Source organism: Nelusetta ayraudi, unplaced genomic scaffold (genome assembly GCF_046127955.1).
Source record: "Nelusetta ayraudi isolate G7.1 ecotype Tasmania unplaced genomic scaffold, CSIRO-AGI_Nayr_v1 ptg000033l, whole genome shotgun sequence".
Taxonomy (NCBI): Eukaryota; Metazoa; Chordata; class Actinopteri; order Tetraodontiformes; family Monacanthidae; genus Nelusetta; species Nelusetta ayraudi.
The window spans coordinates 8,059,280-8,077,500 of NW_027466083.1; the positions used below are offsets into that span (position 1 = coordinate 8,059,280).

At 45.0% G+C, this 18,221-nt stretch overlaps 2 protein-coding genes across 5 annotated transcripts in view; one reads left to right on the forward strand and one right to left on the reverse strand.

The window, feature by feature from the left end:
* Positions 1-1,418: 1,418 nt before the first annotated feature.
* On the forward strand, positions 1,419-6,504 carry htr3a (5-hydroxytryptamine (serotonin) receptor 3A). Its single transcript, XM_076032139.1, has 9 exons — positions 1,419-1,517; positions 1,908-2,071; positions 2,205-2,249; positions 2,347-2,456; positions 2,546-2,715; positions 3,422-3,582; positions 4,038-4,248; positions 5,502-5,738; positions 5,877-6,504. The coding sequence occupies exons 1-9, from the start codon at positions 1,448-1,450 to the stop codon at positions 6,185-6,187; spliced, it is 1,479 nt and encodes a 492-aa protein (XP_075888254.1). The 5' UTR covers positions 1,419-1,447; the 3' UTR covers positions 6,188-6,504.
* An 8,081-nt stretch (positions 6,505-14,585) lies between these two features.
* zbtb16a (zinc finger and BTB domain containing 16a) overlaps positions 14,586-18,221 on the reverse strand; it is a 116,671-nt gene continuing 113,035 nt past the window's right edge. For all 4 annotated transcript variants that reach the window (XM_076032137.1, XM_076032136.1, XM_076032138.1 and 1 more), the window contains exons 6-7: positions 17,739-17,909; positions 14,586-14,880 (exon numbers count right to left, since the gene is read on the reverse strand). In XM_076032137.1, coding sequence (XP_075888252.1) covers positions 14,651-14,880; positions 17,739-17,909 — 401 coding nt within the window. In that variant the 3' untranslated portion in view covers positions 14,586-14,650. The remainder of the gene's footprint in view (positions 14,881-17,738; positions 17,910-18,221) is intronic.

Here is an 18,221-nt window from a genome sequence, read left to right on the forward strand (position 1 = left end):
GGCATTTTCACAGTATCTGGTTGCTCTGTGTTATGCAACAGAGATGACAATATGTACAGCCGGTGCTCTAATAATGTCTGAATGAGGCAACAGACAGCACATTGCATTTTCTATCCATTGCCAAAAAAAATCTTTTAAGAGAGAACCAACTCCCTGGAGACCCCTCTCAGAAAAAAAAAATGAAGATTTAATCTTCTATTAGTCTTTAAACTACAAAGAACACATTTTTATATTAAGAAGGCCAATGATCTATAAAATGCAGAGACGTGAATTTAATAACACCTCTTGAGAAATCCAGCCCTTTCGCAGCCTTTACACATCAGGTTCGCGATTATTTAAAGCAGAAAGACGTGCACAGGATCGGACACGTGACGTGTGCAGCTTTTGTTGTGGTAAGCTGAGCACTGTGCTGCATTTACCACATCCAAGATGAAGCTGAGTGCCGACAGCAGGCCAGGTCTTATCGGGCAACATCACAATGCTCACATTCAGCATTGAGGCTGACCTCAATAGTGCTTCAGAGGCACGATGCGTGAATCTAAGAGAAAAAAAAAAAAAGAGAAGAGAGACAAACCCCTGCAGCCAGCTTACGGAAAATCTTGTGGAAAGTCTTATCAGAAAAACAGCAAATGAAGGTGAAAAGGGGACAAAAATGGAGGCTCCAGAGGTGTGAGACACTCATTGTAACACAACAACAGCCGTTTTCGGCAACAACAGTTGTCCAAACATATTCTAAATGCACAAATGAATGAATGAAAATCTCATTTCAAACTCAAAACATCTGATTCAATTCACTTTAACTAGGATTCCGACAGCAGCCTCTTTGTGCCCTGCCTGTCAGAAGAGAGAGAAGTCCATCCTTCGCTTATTTTGCCTGCTCCACTCATCAGAGGGCGTTTGCTAAATAAAGCACACATTTCTGGGAATCAGCTGCGGTGCCTATACCAGGTGAACGACATGGACAAACCAAAGCAGCGTTCAACCGACAACCACTGACCAGCCATAATAATAACAACAAGCTGCTCGCATATGAGCCGCTGACACATAATCTTAATTACATTAACCTTCATATGCTGTTTCAAAAGATAAAGAATCCAATTTTGCAGTTCAGCAAATGCTGAAACTTGACACTCAGTGAGCCGACACTCCGTCTTACCCTTCATCCACTCAGTCACTGGGTTGATGTTGATGTATTAACTAATTAAATGATCTCTCAGTGCTGTCATACGATCTGGTGAGCAGCTTTTTTTTTTTCTCCCCCTCAGGTCCATTTATCAAACAGGGAGGAGAGTTGCTGGCGCCGGTAGTTCCACCCCACGAGCCGAGTGACAAAACCAGGTTGTGATGTTGGGACGAGGGGAGAAGACGTGAGGACAGAGGACGGAGATGGACGGCGGGGGAGTCGGGCAGACGTTTACAGCAGGAGGACAGAGGGAGAACTGACGCCATGAGGCCCTCGGCAGCCTGGACGCTGCTCCTTTTCCTGCTCGTTCAAGGGGCATCGAGAGCGTGCACAGGTACGGAGTCTGGTTTGACTGAGCCGCAGAACATTTTCTGTTTTGAACGCAACAAATTTCTACACTCTCACCAGTTAATCTGATTAATCTTTAGATATTTCTACTGCTAGATTACATACATTGTTATGTATTTTTTATATTGAGCTTTGTCTTTGTAATCTGGGAATTGGAGAATTAGTTACAGACATTGGAAAATACTGTCACTGTTACTTATTCTAAATAAAACAATCCGCATCAGTCAGATCCTGAAATTGTGTTTCAATTTCCAGACGTGTCCAAAAACTGAATGAAAGAAAATTGCTCAAACAGGAATATGAATTGTAAAAAAAAAAAAAAAAGCCTATTTAAAAGTACGCACTGCACTGTCTTGTCAATGTGCGTCATTTCCAGTGAAGAAACTGGGCAGTACCACGGGGCGATTTGCCAACGCTACGCTCGTGCGTCTGTCAGAGTTCCTGAGCGCTGGATATAAGAAGGGCGTGCGTCCGGTCAAGGACTGGAGGACGTCCACCATCGTGGCCATCGACCTCATGGTTTACTCCATCCTCAACGTGGTGCGTTACTCTGCCGACCAGTGAACTGGCCTCAAGACCCTAATTTATAGATATGTGGGTCTAAATGAGTTCAGTGTCATAAATTTAATAATGGGTTTTTATAAAGTGTAATATTTTCTTGTTTATGCGTCAGGATGAGAAGAACCAAGTGTTGACGACGTACGTTTGGTACAGACAGGTGGGACTACGACAGCACAGTGGCCTATGATTAGGACTTGAAATTAAATCTGTTCATACGCATAATACACAACCCTCCCTTTTGCTGAACATCCTAGTCTTGGACCGACGAGTTCCTGGTGTGGAACCCAGAAGACTTTGACGCAGTCAAACAAGTGTCGATACCGACGGCCAACGTTTGGGTTCCTGACATCCTCATCAATGAGTTGTAAGAGCATCATTGGTGACCTCCATCGCCGTGTCGCCGCCCTCGCTCCCTTGCTGACTGACAGCCACACTCCTGTCTCTGTCCCGCAGCGTGGACGTGGGCAAGTCTCCGGACATACCGTACGTCTATGTGACGTACGATGGACTGGTGCGCAACTACAAGCCCATCCAGGTGGTCACGGCGTGCACGCTCAACATCTACAACTTCCCGTTCGACGTCCAGAAGTGCAGCCTCACCTTCCAGAGCTGGCTACACACCAGTAAGATGCCACTACACTGCCTTCACACACGCTCAGAGATGATTTCGGGAGGAAAAAAAAAAAAAAACATTTGATAAATTGAAATAGTATTGAAATAAGATGACAATTTCAACCGTTTCTGCCACATACACAAACGTGACTTCAGTAGACAACTGAGAGAACATTGGTAGAGTTGAGTATGTCCACAACAGTTGGCGGTCGATGCTACCCAGTCAGCTCCTTCTCATCACAGCTCTTCAGGATGATAACTTAAAACAATTGTTCCAACACCACAAAGTCGCAGAGGATTTGAACAAATCCTTCCCCTGGGCCACGCCCTTAAAATTGATGTGAATCTCTGCAACAACATGGCGCTGAACTTCTAATTGTGTGTGGCAACCTGACCAGGGTTTTGAGCAAGTTCAGAACTCATTGATTAGTAAAATAGTCAAAACATCCCAAGGGGTGCAGCATGATCATCGTTAAGCCTCTTGCCTGCGTCTAAATCAGTTGGCAGGTTGTCGCTTTGTTGTGATTTCGCCCCGAGCCTCTCCGGCCGTCGCCTCACTCCTCTCACCGAGGCGTTAACTGAACTTGCGTTCGCTTCTTGTGCATGTTGATCACCCACCTGCTGTGACTGCCGCGTAGAGAGCCGAGTGGTGGCGAAAAGTTAACTCGTTACCATGGCCGTATCGCCGAGCTCCCATCGTTGCGTTTCGATCCGCAGTTGATGACATCAACATCACGCTGATGCGAAGCCCCGAGGAGCTCCGGGAGGACAAGAGCGTCTTCATGAACCAGGGCGAGTGGGAGCTGCTGCACATCCTGTCAAAATACAAGAGCTTCAGTGTGGACAACGATGACTACTATGCTGAGATGAAGTTCCATGTAGGTTTTCTTTTTCTTCCTTCATTTGTTACTATATATGGTTTTTTAAATCTGGAATATATATATATATGTATATATATATATATATATATATATATATATATATATGTTTTTTTTCAAAACAAGAGCACATTAAACACCTACAACCAAGCCCAGAACCAGTCCTGGTCCACTTGGAGCAAGCAAAGACACAGACACAAACAAAGAACTATTAGCTAATTCCTGAAGATAAGCGTTTTTTTTAACTTTTTTTTCTAATTGCTCCTCACTTTATTCAGGATCTGGTGTTTACAACAAATAATGATTGCTTCCATGGTTTATTCCAACTTTCACCGACTGGCCTCTGTTATTTTTTCTTGAATAGCCGTGATCCATTTGGGGCCACCCGCTCCTCATCTAACCGAAACTCCCTTTCCCTCTCGGCTGTCACTGTGGCTGTCACCCTGCTCGCCCAGGTGGTGATCCGGCGGCGGCCGTTGTTCTACACTGTGAACCTGCTGCTGCCCAGCATCTTCCTGATGGTGATGGACATTGTTGGTTTCTATTTGCCGCCCGACAGCGGAGAGAGGGTCTCCTTCAAGATCACCCTGCTGCTGGGCTACTCTGTCTTCCTCATCATTGTCTCTGACACCCTGCCTGCCACTGCCATAGGGACCCCGCTGATAGGTAAGCAGGACCTGCTTCTCAAGGAGAGGATTGCAACGAGGGAATGACTGCCACGGCGTTGTATCTCTTGGTTAACATCAGCTGCAAAACGATACAGAGAGGCTGGCTGGTGGAACAGGATGTGATGAGACCTTGGGGAAAAATTGAGTTGCAATTAGGCTGCAAGCTAAGCATGTAGGGACATATTTGTAAGGACATAATGAGAACAAGGAGAAGTGTAAGTGCTCTCAGACTCAAGTAGCTTGTGATGTCAGGACTTTGGAGGACTCGGCAGACTCGGCATGCTGGAGGCAGATAAGCACATCATCACACTGCAACAGGCAACATAGAGACTCTAATTAAAGTAAGGCTATCCTGCTAATATGCTACTTTGGCAGTGTAATAGTAGGTACTCGTGTACTCATGCAAGCGCCTCTCTGTACTGCACAAACACAAGATCTCAGCTCTTGGAATAGTGAATGAATGAAAGCATGAATGAATGAAGGAATGAATACATAAATAGATAGATAGATAAATTAATCAATCGTAGGAACAATTGAGAAACAATTAAGTATACTACTACGACTACTACTGCTACCACTATGACTACTACTAAAAATAATGATAATAATAACTGACCAAAAATCAAGCCACTTGGCCCGGCAATGAGATAATCAAATGATACTCATGATACAAACGAAACAAATGATACTATAAGTTTGGAAGTTTACTCAAATATTTCAGTTTATTTCACGTATGCCTACTCTAAATGGATCGAGAGAGAGTAAAAAGAAAATTATTTTACCACTTTCTAAAAGAATTGGGATAACCGGGCAAGGACGTAAAAACAAGTCATGTGCTGGGAAAACAGTTTGGTTAGTCTAGAAATGAATAACTCGTGGACTCACGTGTCAAATGACGTCCTGTCACTCATGCCGTTGAGGACATAAATGGCAGCTGGCTAGCGCTAGCCCAGAGTTGCAGGTTGTCACCATTACTAACTTTGCAGTCTAGCTGTTTAATTTGTTGTTTTTTGTTTGTTTTTTTTTAAAAAAGAAAAGAAAAAAAAAGTTCTTTTCAAATGAACAATTTAACGGGCTAATGCTAACATGCTTAGTGACGGTGTTGGCTAGGCAAATAATATTTCAATCCTTAGTTGAATATTGTCATGGGATATATTAATTGATAATTTCATCACATCATGATATTTAATTTCAGGCTGAGGCCTCAGTCATGTTCATCAGACAATTCATCACACCTCACCTGTGTTGCAGGGGTGTACTTTGTCGTTTGCATGGCCCTCCTGGTGATTAGCCTGACGGAAACCGTGTTGATAGTGCGTCTGGTGCACAAGCAGGACCTGCAGACCCCAGTGCCGGCGTGGGTGAAGTACGTGGTGCTGGAGAGGGCCCCAGTCCTCTTCTGCATTCACAAGAAGCACCGCCTCTGCTCCAGCCTGTCCTCCCAGGCCTCCGACCTGGAGCACTACAAGGACAACAGCTACGGGACCGGTAGGACACAGCTGTGGTTATTCCAACATGATGCACATTATCAAATAAATCAAGCTAAATCCACCAGAAACTACTTTGCTTGAAAGCTCAACAAAGTCTCGACGCTTAAAGAAGCTCACTTTTGAACACACCCCACAGCCCAGTGCACCCACCACCACACCTGCGAGAGAGGCCAAAGGGTCAGCCAGCACGACCGAGAGGGCGGGCTGCTCCGCCTGGGTCTGCCTCCGCCCAGGGACCCCACCCCGCCCGTCATGGACAACATCCTGCAGGAAGTGACGGCCATACGCCGCTTCCTGGAGAAGAGGGACCGGTGCCGCGAGGTGGCCAAGGAGTGGCTGCAGGTGGGCTACGTGCTGGACGTGCTGCTCTTCAGGGTTTATCTAGTGGCAGTGGTGACCTACAGTATCACGCTGGGCACGCTATGGTCAGTGTGGCAGGGGGCCTGATTGTCATCCCACTGTTGTGGCTGATTCGAGGTCGCTGGGGAGAGTTTGGGCATTTCAAAACAAAATAATAATCACAATAAGGCCAAATGTGTTGGCCCTGTTCTCGGTGCGAGCAAACACATCTGACTACATGCTTTTAATTTGAATTCGAGTAGGGAAGTGTTGCTGAATTTTTTTATGTGGCTGGTACAGAAATCTAAACCCTAAAGTAAGACACACTGTAAAAATATATGTTTATCTGTATTATTCACCTTTTAAAGGAGTATTGTAATAAAATGTACACAACTATATTTCAAACGTCACCATGTTTAATTTTTCTCTTTGCATTTTGCAATGTTTGTATGTGTGAAACAAGTGAATAAAACCTCTCGGAAATTTATGTGGCTCTTGTTTATGGGTTGCATAAGGAATTATTATTATTCTGTTTTATGATAATAATAATAATGATAATAATAATAACAACAACAACAACATGTCTTTTTAAAGTAGTAACTGAGACCACCAATAAAATGCTTACTTACCTTTTAACTGAAATTGTTTAATTATTATTTCCAGTCGGTAATTATTTTAGTCTAAAATAGGTTGAAATAATAACAATCTAACCATATTGATAGAAGTAATTTAATTCAGAAACAAGGTTATCTAATGGAGAGACCTGTGTAAGCAAATCTTTGATACTAAACATTTGCAAATTTTAATTTAAAGCCACTAAATTTTCTATTTAAACATAATAAAATCTAGTTACAACTTTTGCAAAAACGTAGTTTGAATGAAAAATCACGTGCATTTGTACCAGCTGGTCATTCGTTTATTTGCTGAAAAAGTAAATGTCCACAACCATAAGTTACATTCTTAACTCATAACTCATGTAGTTCACCGCAGCTGCCAGAAGAGGTCACCATGGACAACGACACCAGGGTAACCAGAGCAGAACGATCACTTGACTAAACTACAAGAAAAAAAAAAAAATGTTGATTCATATTTTTGTGCTCTCTGTAATTTCTTTCAGCTGTACATTTTTTCTGAGGAGACCTTTCACCACCGTTATTCATTGAAATATACTGAAGTGTTATTTTAACCACATTTACGTTTGTAAAAATAAATACTAAAAATAGTAAGTACTTTTCTTTATTAATATTTCACAGGTTTTCACGTTTAATATTTTTCTAAAAATAGATATAGCTTAAAGTGGAGCCACTACTGGTCAAAGTTTAACATTTCAAAACATAGATTACCAATACTCCATTATTCATTTAAAAGCAAAAAAGCAAAAAAAAAGATCAACGGGCTGATTTAAAGCTCTTAGCTTGGCTCAGACTCATGCTGTCTGGGTAAAATGAAGCCATCCGACGGCCTAATTTGACATTTTAAAGCTTTAAAACAAGCATCTCGGTGGATCAGCACGTTGACCTGAAGCGTCCGCCCTCAGGAGATGTGGGTCAAAGATCACCACGCTGCGACACAAAGGGCCCTTCACTGTTCAAGTTACCAAATCCTGACAAAGCATTCACCAACCGCTGCCCCTTCCTGCCTTAAAAAAAAAAAAAAAACTCCCAAAAATAAGATCAAAGTCCTCCAAAAGCAACAAGTCTAAGAAAAACATTTAATGAGAGCCTTTTTCCCGCTCACTTCCTGTTTGTGTTTGCTGCCAAGCTGTGAAAGAGTTAAATCAACAAATAGAAAGCAAACAACCCCAAAGAAACGGCGGCACTGCGTTTCTTTTGTTTTTGTTTTGGAGGAGGGGTGAAGCAGTGGACAAAGGGAATGTCTGGTTGGTGTCAGGTACAGCTGCGACACAGAAAGCTAAAAAAAAAAAAAAAGATTTTGTATGAATTTTGTATGAATTTATACTTAAAATCTGAGCCAGAAAAAAGTGCTCGGACGACAGCGTGAAGTCCATCTGCTTTATTCTTTTTCTAGCTGCAGGTTGAAAGTATACAACTGATAAAGTATATCGTGATTTGACTTTTAGTGAGGGTGATAAATAAAAATACAAAAAATAACTTTTTGCACTACAAACCCAAACCCCCAATGCAGAAGGATGTATGAAAAAAGAGAAATACTTTTTCACCATCAAAAGGCAGAAGATTGAATTCACTGACGACATGGAGAGAACTTGCAGCATTAAATCTTTTATTTGTCCTTTTTATTTTTTCACACTCCATCAGAGAACACTGAAATGTTACAAAGAGAGGTGTCTGATTCTACATGGAAAGAAACAAACAGAAGAAAACAACCTCTATATCAACAGACGGTGGCTATAGATTGTGGCACAGCTCAACAGGAAACAAACTGCCACAGAAAATTAAAAAAAAATGATATATATATATAGCACATTGTCGCTGGAAAAGACAAAGGACCTTTACAAAGCTCTAATGCAAATTTTCAAAAAAAAAAAAAAAAAAGAAAAAAATATACAACAATAAGAAAGAAAATAAAAATAATAATTGGGCACCTTCTAAGATTAGGCTAAGATTAGGTGCTGAGGTAGACAAAAACTATAACAATTCAAAATCATAATAATAAAGAAAACACTATTTTCTTAATACAGAGCAACTTGACTGGCACTTGTGCTGTCACGACAATGGATAAGTAGCACAGACAAGCCAGGAGGGGGAGGAAAGACAGAGGAACAGCTTGTTAATGCTTGGTCCGAACAGGGCAGTTGGTCCTCAGTGCTAGAGAAAGTCTTAAAATTAACAGAAAAAAAAAAAAAAAAAAAAAAATCACAATGTCTCGGTGCTTCAAACAAGTTTTTTTTTTTTTTTTTTTTTTTTTTTTTTTTATAACTCTAGACCTTGACATGCATGGCAACACTGCATGAGATGGCTACTTTTTTTTTGTTTTTGTTCTAGAAAACACCACACCAAAACACAGAGTGCCAGCCAGTGCCAGGGATGTCATGATTTTTCTCCCAGAAAACTCCACATCCCTCCAATCCCAATGTCGAAAACGATTTTTTTTTTGTAAGAATATTTTTTTTTTTTTAAAAAGTACTTAAAATGAAGCAAAACAGGATTGGAAAAAAAAAACATTAGTGCCAAACCGACCCAAATGGTGGTTTTTCTTTCTTTCTTTTTTTTATTTCTCAAGAGCAATATTAAGTTTTAACTAGCAAGCCTGTTGCTGACCAAAAAGAAAACAAAATTACAGAACAAATGAACCAGACTCAGTGCTTCAACCGCTTGCAAAAATAAATCATTCTTCTCTGTTCAGAGTATAAGCAAGTTTTACAACTTTACCACTTTGCTTTGCTAAATAAAATGCTTCTTGGTGCCGATCAAAAAGTCTTAAGGCCTTGAGAGGGGAAGAAGAAGAAGAAAGGAATCCCGATGTTGCTTCAACAGTGAAAAGAAGCAGTGGCTCTGTTTTTGATTTTTGTTTTTTTGTTTAAAGAAAAATAAAACATGCAATCTGTCTGGAGCGTCATGACATCCCTAGTGTAGCTGGAGACACCACTTATTTATTATTATTATTATTATTATTATTATTATTATTGTTGTTTTTTTATTTTTCACCTGGTAAAAATACAGAAAAACTAAGCAGATATAGATGAATACTTTTGTTGAACAAACTCCATTTTTAGGCACAAAGATAGTACAGAAACATCGGAGGAACACTGAGGGAGAACTAGAACAATGCCAATGAATATATTTATATATAGATATTTTTTTCCAACAGAGAGAAAAAAGTGGCATAGAATATCATTTTTATTTCGTATCTGATCTGTTTAGTGCATTTTTCCTCACTCACTCTCACACACACACACACACACTCTCTCTCTCTCTCTCTCTCTCTCTCCCTCTCTCTCTCTCTCTCTCTCTCTCTCTGTCTGTCTGTCTGGCACACACAGTTTGTTTCACCCGCACAGAAATAGAAAACATTCAAGAGGACGATGATAGAAAGGTTCAACTGATCAGGTGCTGTGTTGCGGTGGCTCTGACTGACTTGTGTTGCCAGGAGTTATTACTGGGGGGGGGGGGGGTCGTGGCTGGGTGATTTCCTACAACGAGGGGGTGACGCAATCAAAAAGCCCCTCAGCTCACAGTGTTGGAGAATACAAATGGCCAGAGCCCCATTGGGACGTGCCATCCCTTCTTCTTTTTCTTCTTGTTTTTGTTCCCCCCCCCCCAAAACAAAATCAAATACAAAAAAACAGAAAAACATTTTTTTTTTTTCGGCCACAGTCAAGTTTGATTAAAAAATAGTGAATGACAAGTAATCGGTCGGTTTCTGCCGTATCCTTCCACCAGGAAACTCTTTTGTCATCTTTTTTTTTCTTTTTTTTTTTCAAAATTTCCTTTTTTGTAACATACACACACTTGTAAATTTGTGGCGGATTGATTTGAGTCCTTCACCGACACTGCGACTGACATCCAGAAAGCGACACTTATTATTATTATTATCATCATTATTGTTATTATCATCATCATTATTACAATATGTTCACACACGTTTTTTTTTTTTTTCAGATTTTTCTTTGTTGTCCAACGATATCAAAGAGGGAGCAAGGCAAAAATGATTCACACCCAGAGAGAGAGAGAAATAAAGGTTTTAAGAAAAAAATAAAAGAAATACAAATATTTGTGCCCTGCTGTAACCCTCCACAAAAATGGAAAAGAAGACACGGAGTACAAAAATATCACACTTTTTATATATCAAATAGCCTCTGTCGGCTCTTGTTCAGGAATTTGCTCAATTCTCAGGACAGCTCGTCAGCCCAGAGAACATTCCGCCGCCTGGCTGCTGCGTCTTTTTTCTTTTGCGATGACCACTTTCAGTTCCAAATTGTCCAACGCACTCTGTATCGCTGCAAATAGAACCCATCCTGGGCAGTTCTGCTCTTTCTCGTGATCATTTTTTTTTCCTTCTCTTCCTCCTCCTCCTCCTTTTTCTTCTTCTTCTCCTTCCTCTTTTTCACATTACAAAACTACAATTCTATTCACATATTTTTCAAGTTTAAAGTCTTGCTTTTAAGCCCCTTAAACCTTTTCCCCCATCGCACACAAGAAAAGCAATAGCACTCCTCCTTATCTGCCACTTCTTCCTCAGACTCATCACTTAAGGCTTCAAAATTGCTTTTTCTTTTCTTTCTTGCGCTGCTCTTCTGTGGCTGGAGGTGAAGGGGGGTTTAAGGGGTGTGGGGTGTGTGTGGGGGGGGGGGACTATAAGGGAGGAATAAATGTCCGTTTAAATGTTCAAATCCTATCAACCTCTACTTTTGTTACGTCTCACTCTTTTCCCAAAAAACATCTTGCTTAAAAAAAACCAAAACACAAATCAAGTTGAAAAAGCATGAGATGAAGTTGCAATGATGAAATAACACAGACGCGCGCGCACACACACACACACACGCATACACAAAATGTGCTTTTTGCGAAAAAAAAAAAAAAAATACAAAGAAAAAAACAAACAAACTTAGAGGTAGCTTTTATAAGAAATGACCAAACCATTGTGGCTTATTAACAAAAGCGGGGTTAATAATACCGAGTTTGGTAACAAGTAATGCACAAAGATATACAAAACATTAGAAAAAGGAAACAAATCTCTTCACCGTGGCACTTATTATCTCTGCGTGGACGCTGCTTCATCACCTCGTGCAACGCAATTTCCATTTCGCTCAAGAGCAAACGCAACAAAAGTGTACAAATGTAAAGGAAGACAAAATAAAATTCAACACAAGCAACGTGAGGTCACATAACAAGGTAATTCAAGTACGATGTGTTGAGATCAAACTCAAGGTAAATAATAGCAACAACAACAACAACAGCAAACATCAACAGCAACGACGGCAACAACAACAAGGGGACGAGCGAGACGCGGCACAGGGACGAAACAACACACAGAGAAAGAGAGGGTTGATTTATTCTGTCGTCCTATTGGTCGCCCCCCTGAGCTGCTGGGCCGTGTCTCACCCCATCAGTGATTTTCTTTTTAACCCCCCCATGACTCCTCTTTTCTATCGGCCATTTTGTTTTCAAGCAAGGAAAATAAACCCACGAGGCGTCAGTGACCTCCTTCTGGTCACGCCGTGACACTCATTAGAGCCTCAGGTTCAACAGTAATACCCGCGGGTGCGTCGTGCCACGTGGGGGCGCTAATGATGCATTGCAAAAGACGCCCCACAAAAAAACTCCCACCTGCTGCTCGTAGATGTGACCCCGCCGGGTTGGACTGGATGCAGGTTCTGGTTTCAGGGGAACGGACGCATCAGCTCGGGCCATTTGGCGACCGACCACGAGAGGGCCTCGCCTCACGTATGAGCGTTTTGAGTGATGCGTGTTCACACAGCATTGTAATACTGTTCTCAAAGGCCCGCTGGCGGCTCAAATGCTTGCATATTCATATTTAACATTTTAGGGAAATGCACCGTTTAAAAACACTGCTAGCAACTCAAACCTGCACCACAGTCAACCCGAGGCTTCAGGTGTCGGCCAGCAAGGTATTACGAACAACAGAAAAACCTGGACGCCGAGGTGCCCTTAGGTTGCAAAAGTGATATGTTTTAACCACCGGCTGAAGACAAATTCATGTCGTAAATTTGAAAACAAAACAAATAGCCAATAGCTAGCTAGTAACCTGGACAGAATCTCTCCTCGCTGTTTTGTACCCAGGTGGGAATCCATCGTTGATTGCCGACTTCCTGTGAGAGGTAGCGTTAGCCTCCGATGCCTCCGTTGTGACCCCTCCCCTCCCCACCCTCCCCCAAACCCAGGCTGACAGTCTTTCACATTCATGATTCAATGCCGACATAACAGTCTTTCACCCAGCGAGCCGAGCCGCCCTCGGCCCGAGGTGTTCAAGCTAAGGCATTCCCAGCGCTAATGTCTTCAACATTCACTCCGAGCGGCCAAAGTCACAGGACTCCCACGGAAAAGCAGTGCTTTGCCATTCCTTCCTCCTCCTCCCACTCCTCCACCTCCTCGCCACCCTGGCACGGTGGCCGGACAGATCTGTTGCGGCCCCGAGTGTTATTGTTTGCTGTGTCAGTTTGTGTAGTTTGTCGTTAGTGTGAGAAAAACAAAGAGTCAGCTGGTTAATGTAACGTGGATGTAAAAAGTAAAAATGCGTCCTATTGCTGAGTATGCATGTATATGTTGGGTTTAATGCGGCGTACAGTGATAGAGCGTTATGGTTGTTGTATGATATGAAAATAAGAAAAAAAAAAAAAGATATAACTTGCAGGTGTCAAACAGAGACTGTTGTCGTAGGTTTGTGTTTTTTTTTTTGTGCAATCAAGCCTTGATAAGTTACGATGCAGAGCTTTAAAGGGCAACAACAACAATAACAAAAAAAGCCCACAACGACAACGCAATAAAAGTGAAGTTGACTGTCGTGTCGGCTCTCCGCAGAGGACGAGTGGATGGTTGGCTGAGACTCAGGAACACTGCCGACAAAAGTGGGGGGACTTTTCAAAATAAAAGGAAGAACAAACAAGTAAAAAAGACAAAAAAAAAAGAAAGAAAATGAAAGCAGCACTGACGTCTTCCTCCCTCGCAACCAGGCCTCTGATTGGCCCGTGGTGCTTTAGTGGCCTCCGGCTCGGCCGCTTCGTCTACTGCATACGGTACCACCAGGCCGCCAAACCCCAGCTCACACCGGCAGAAGGTTAATGACTCGACTGAGCCGTTCAAACTCCGGTGACTCGCTCGCGTCCTAAAATGGCAAAGGAACGGAACGGAACGGGGACGTCTGTTTTGACGGCCACAGCAGCAGACGGCTTCCTGCCACCAGGCGAAAGGTGACGTCCTCTGAAAGCCCCTCGGAGGCCCAGTGGGGGGCGTGGTGGTGGTGGTGGTGGTGGTGGTGGTGGCGGCGGGGGAGGGGGCACTGAAACTAACACCACCCAGAACAGCTGAACCCTGCCAGTGGCGGAGAAAATGCAAAGCGGAATGGGTCGCGGCCGGGCCGTGCACGGGTCCAGGTCGCCCCCGAGAATCTGCTGTCACACCGCGGAAGCGGTGGCAGTGGCGTCCCCCACATCCCCCGCCCACCGCCCTGACCCCCCCGCCACCCCGCCTGCCTCACAGGCCCCGCGTGAAAATGACCTGAAACAGTAACACAGTTTGCGATGTAGTGAATGACCCGGTGAATCCGAACAATGGCGGAGAGCCCCTCTACCTCTCTCTCTTTCTCTCTCCTGTCTCTTCCTGTCTTTCATTTCTTTTTTCCAACCCCCCCCCCCCCACACACACACCTCCCAGTCGTTTGCTGCTGCCGCCTTTTTGCATGTAAAGAAACCAACAAAAAAAAGAAATCCCAGCCTTCTTGCCGTTGACATTCCTCATCTGTCAAAGAACGCAGACGATGCCCCCCCCCCCCCCCCCCCCACTCCCACCCATTTTCCACTACATTCCCATTTCCCCATCCCCAACCAATTTTTTTTTTTTTCTTGAAACCATCCTGATCCCGACCCCTCGCCACCCTCCACTGGGACACACGCCCCCCTCCCTGCCCCCCCGCTCAGACGTAGCACAGGTACAGGTAGGTCTTCTCTATGCGCCAGTCCGGCGGGACGTCCTCCGGCTTGTGGCTCTTCATGTGCTTCTGCATGGCCGACAGGCTGGGGCAGTACTCCAGGCAGATGGTGCACTGGTAGGGCGAGGCGCCGTTGTGGGTGCGCAGGTGCTTGATCATGGCCGAGTAGTCCCTGGATCGCTGGTGGCACAGCTTGCACTCGAATGGCTTCTCACCTGCAGTCGGAGTCGGGGTCGGTTAGTGGGCGGAACTGGACAGAGGATCCAAACGCTCAACTTGAGCGTGTTAGAAAAGTTCACAACTGGGAGAACCTCACAGCTTAAGAAGACTGGCAGGAAGATCTCCAGGTTGTGGAGGATGAGTTCTATTTTGTCTATCACTGTCCTTTATGCGGTGATTTAAGAATCTTCTCAAAGAATGCCTTTGCTTGAACACAACTTGGTATTTGCAGCAAGGCATTGTGAACCCTGCTGGACAAAGCGGTTTTGTCACGCTATGTTAGAAATGCAGTCACGTGGTGGTTACCCACGGTGGTAATTGCGGAATGATGGAGCTAAAATACAGCATACGGCGCTTGACGCTAAAAATAAACAGCTCACACAATCAAATGAAATGTAGAACTGGAACGCACATCTGGACCCATAGATGCATTATTTTTAACTCATTTCCCTGCAGTATGGAAATCCAAGATGACTGCCATCCCTGTTGTGGGTGTTTGATGACGACGATGACGAAAGGAAACAACCGCAGTGTCTTTAGATCCAAGTGTATTTCTGGAGTGGGGAATTTGCAGCGAGGAAGCCAAATGCCCCAACGTGATTTTCATGTATTTATTTTTGCCATCCTCACGCAACTGCAGGCACAAAGGCTCCCACCCTCCGCCCCCCCCCCTCCTCCCCTGCCCTCCCCTGCCCCTCCCGGCTGTGTCGTGAATCAAAGCGTGCGGCGGAGGGCGGCTGCGCGGCGACGTTCAAGCGGGGCCACATTTCAATTCCGCAGCGGCGGTCTCCCTAAATGTGCTAATGATTTGAGTGATGGCGGGGAATAATCCGCCGCCGCTCGGCCCGACAGACGCAAATTAGACATGTAAATGTCGACCTTTTCCGCTGGCATTTGAAAAGGAGCTGTCGGAAGTGATCTGGAGCCGCCGCTTCACCGCCGCCCTTCCAGCCGCAGCGCCTCTCCTCTTTCCTTCCCGAGCCCTTGTTAACCTTGACCTCCACTCCGCGCCCCCCCTCCCCTAGTTAGGGTGCCATTTAAGCCAATGAGTGCGGCGGGCGGCGGCATCCTCGCCGGTGTCCATGACTCCCGACTGTAAACAGGCTCGTCTCAAATCAGCGGCTGATAATGAATTGCAAATCGGGGGGCCGGGTATTGATCCACCATTGGCATTTGGGATGTGTGGAGAGAAGGCGGGGGGGGGGGGGTTTGGAAGAAAGGAAGGGTGGTGGTGCTGCTGGTGGTGTGTGTGTGTGTTGGGAGGGAGGAGGAGGAGGGGGGGGGGGCTGGCGGTTGCCAACGTCGATGATTTATCAAGCAGCTCCCTTTTGTGCGAGGTGGCCTTTGACTGTGAGCTTGTCACTTGCTCTTGTTATCTGCTGTTGCTCGCCGGCTTAGCGCAAAGCCTCCCCACCCACCCCAAAACCGCACCTCCTCACTCACCCCCCCCCCCCCCCAAACCCCCCTCCTGCACACATAAAAAAAAACAATGAGGGGAAAGGGTGGACGGAGGGGAGCCAATTACTGGACAGGCTGCCTTGATAGTGTGGCTTAACAGCTGGCTTATTGAATGGGGGAGTCGGAGGCGTGCACGTGCGCGCACGCGCCCGGCAGTAAGCCACCCCCCCCCCCCCCCCCCCCCCCTCCCTGCTGGCCGCGTGCCACCTCGGCGGCCGCCGCCTCCGTCTGTTGGTCCCGGTGCCGGCCGGCGTGCAGGCGGCTTATCACCGTGTCAACATCTTTATGGGGCTCTAAATATAGCCGGGATCAATACGCAGCCGTCGGAGACATCCGTCTACAGTATCGCCGCGGCAGAGATATTGCCTGGGCCTGCGCTCGGGGCCCTAGCGGCGAGGAGGCGGGGCCAGGGAGGCCGGCGCTTCTTCCTCTATGTTTTGAGAGGGAGCCGCCGTCGTGCAATCGCTGTTGCACATGCATGAGATGACCGTAAGCGTATAGCTGACCGACAGCAAACAGGCGACACGACTGGACGCCAATCCCCGCCGTGCCTCTTTTGTGCAGTATGTGTTCTTTATTGTGCTATGTTATTTTTTTTTAGTACTCTTCTTTTATTTTTTACATTTGACTTATTATTTTTTTCAGGATTCTACAGGTCAATGTGTTTCCATACTTGTCAAGCTGCAAGAAAAGTTAATTTATATAAATAAAGTATTTGTCTGCCTGAAAGATTCTAACTTGGGGAAACGGATCACAGAATTTTGTTTCCAGCACGTGGGGTTGACAGCTCACCTCTACTTGCAGGAAAAAAGGAATTATTATTACATTTTGCACCTGATAGTACCATCGAGTATCGTATCAGCGCAACATAATTCAGCTGGGAGGTTGGATACCTCGGTGCTACCTGGTCATCAACAGGTGCGTTATCCTTCACACTGCTGTGCACCTCATTTTTTTTTTTTGGGCCCTGAAGGTCATTGTGTTTAGAATTTGCGTCCGATTTCTCAAACAGCGCCCGCCGGGAGGAGGCGACGGCGCTTTCGACAGCGACTGTTTGCGCTGCGTGTCTGCGAGGAGGAACCTCCCCTCGGGGAACAATAACGGAAATAATGAGCTTGACAGCCGTCTGTTATTGACGACGTTATTGTTGTGGATGCGGGAGAATGTGACGTCTGTTTTGTGCAACTGTTGCATTTGATTGTGGGATGGAAATTTTGAAGGAAAATAAAATTAAAAAAAAAAAAATGCCACTTTTGCATTCCGTGAGAAAACTGTCTGCTGAATGAATGAATGAATCAGCCAGTTTGTGTCACTGGCGCATGCGGCTGTTGATCTGCACTTTGATTGGACTGCAGCAGCGACAAGGTGGTTGGGAAGGTGTTGCGGATGCCGGTACCTGTGTGCACGCGGTAGTGGGTTTCCAGCTGGTGCTTGAGGCTGAACTTCTTCCCGCAGCCGTTACATTCGTAGGGCTTCTCCCCGGTGTGGATGCGCTTGTGGCCCTTCAGCGTGCTCTCGTCCCGGAAGCAGCTCCCGCAGAACTCGCACTCGTACGGGTGGTCCCCAGCTGGAAGGTGGAGGAGATGCACAGATTACTTTGGGCCCGGTGTCGCCAACTCGTATTTAGCGCCTATTTAGAACCTTGAGTTACTTATCCCCCCCCACCCCCCCCACCAGGACTCTCTTCCCAACAAGAAGAAGAAGCAATGTGTCTTTTTTTTCTCGTGCCTGAACACTTCATTGTTTTTCACTTATGTGATGAATGTGTTGCTCTTATCTTCACCGTGAAAAGGAAATGACAAATAAAAACAAAAACTGAAACTGAGACAGAATTCACCAAGCGTTAGATTGTTCCCCCACTAACAGGGAACATAAGCTG

Coding starts and splice junctions, on each gene's coding strand:
- htr3a (XM_076032139.1), top strand. CDS start 1,448: ATGAGGCCCTCGGCAGCCTGGACGCTGCTCCTTTTCCTGCTCGTTCAA. Junction 2,072..2,204: donor TTTACTCCATCCTCAACGTG/GTGCGTTACTCT, acceptor TTTATGCGTCAG/GATGAGAAGAACCAAGTGTT. Junction 4,249..5,501: donor CATAGGGACCCCGCTGATAG/GTAAGCAGGACC, acceptor CCTGTGTTGCAG/GGGTGTACTTTGTCGTTTGC.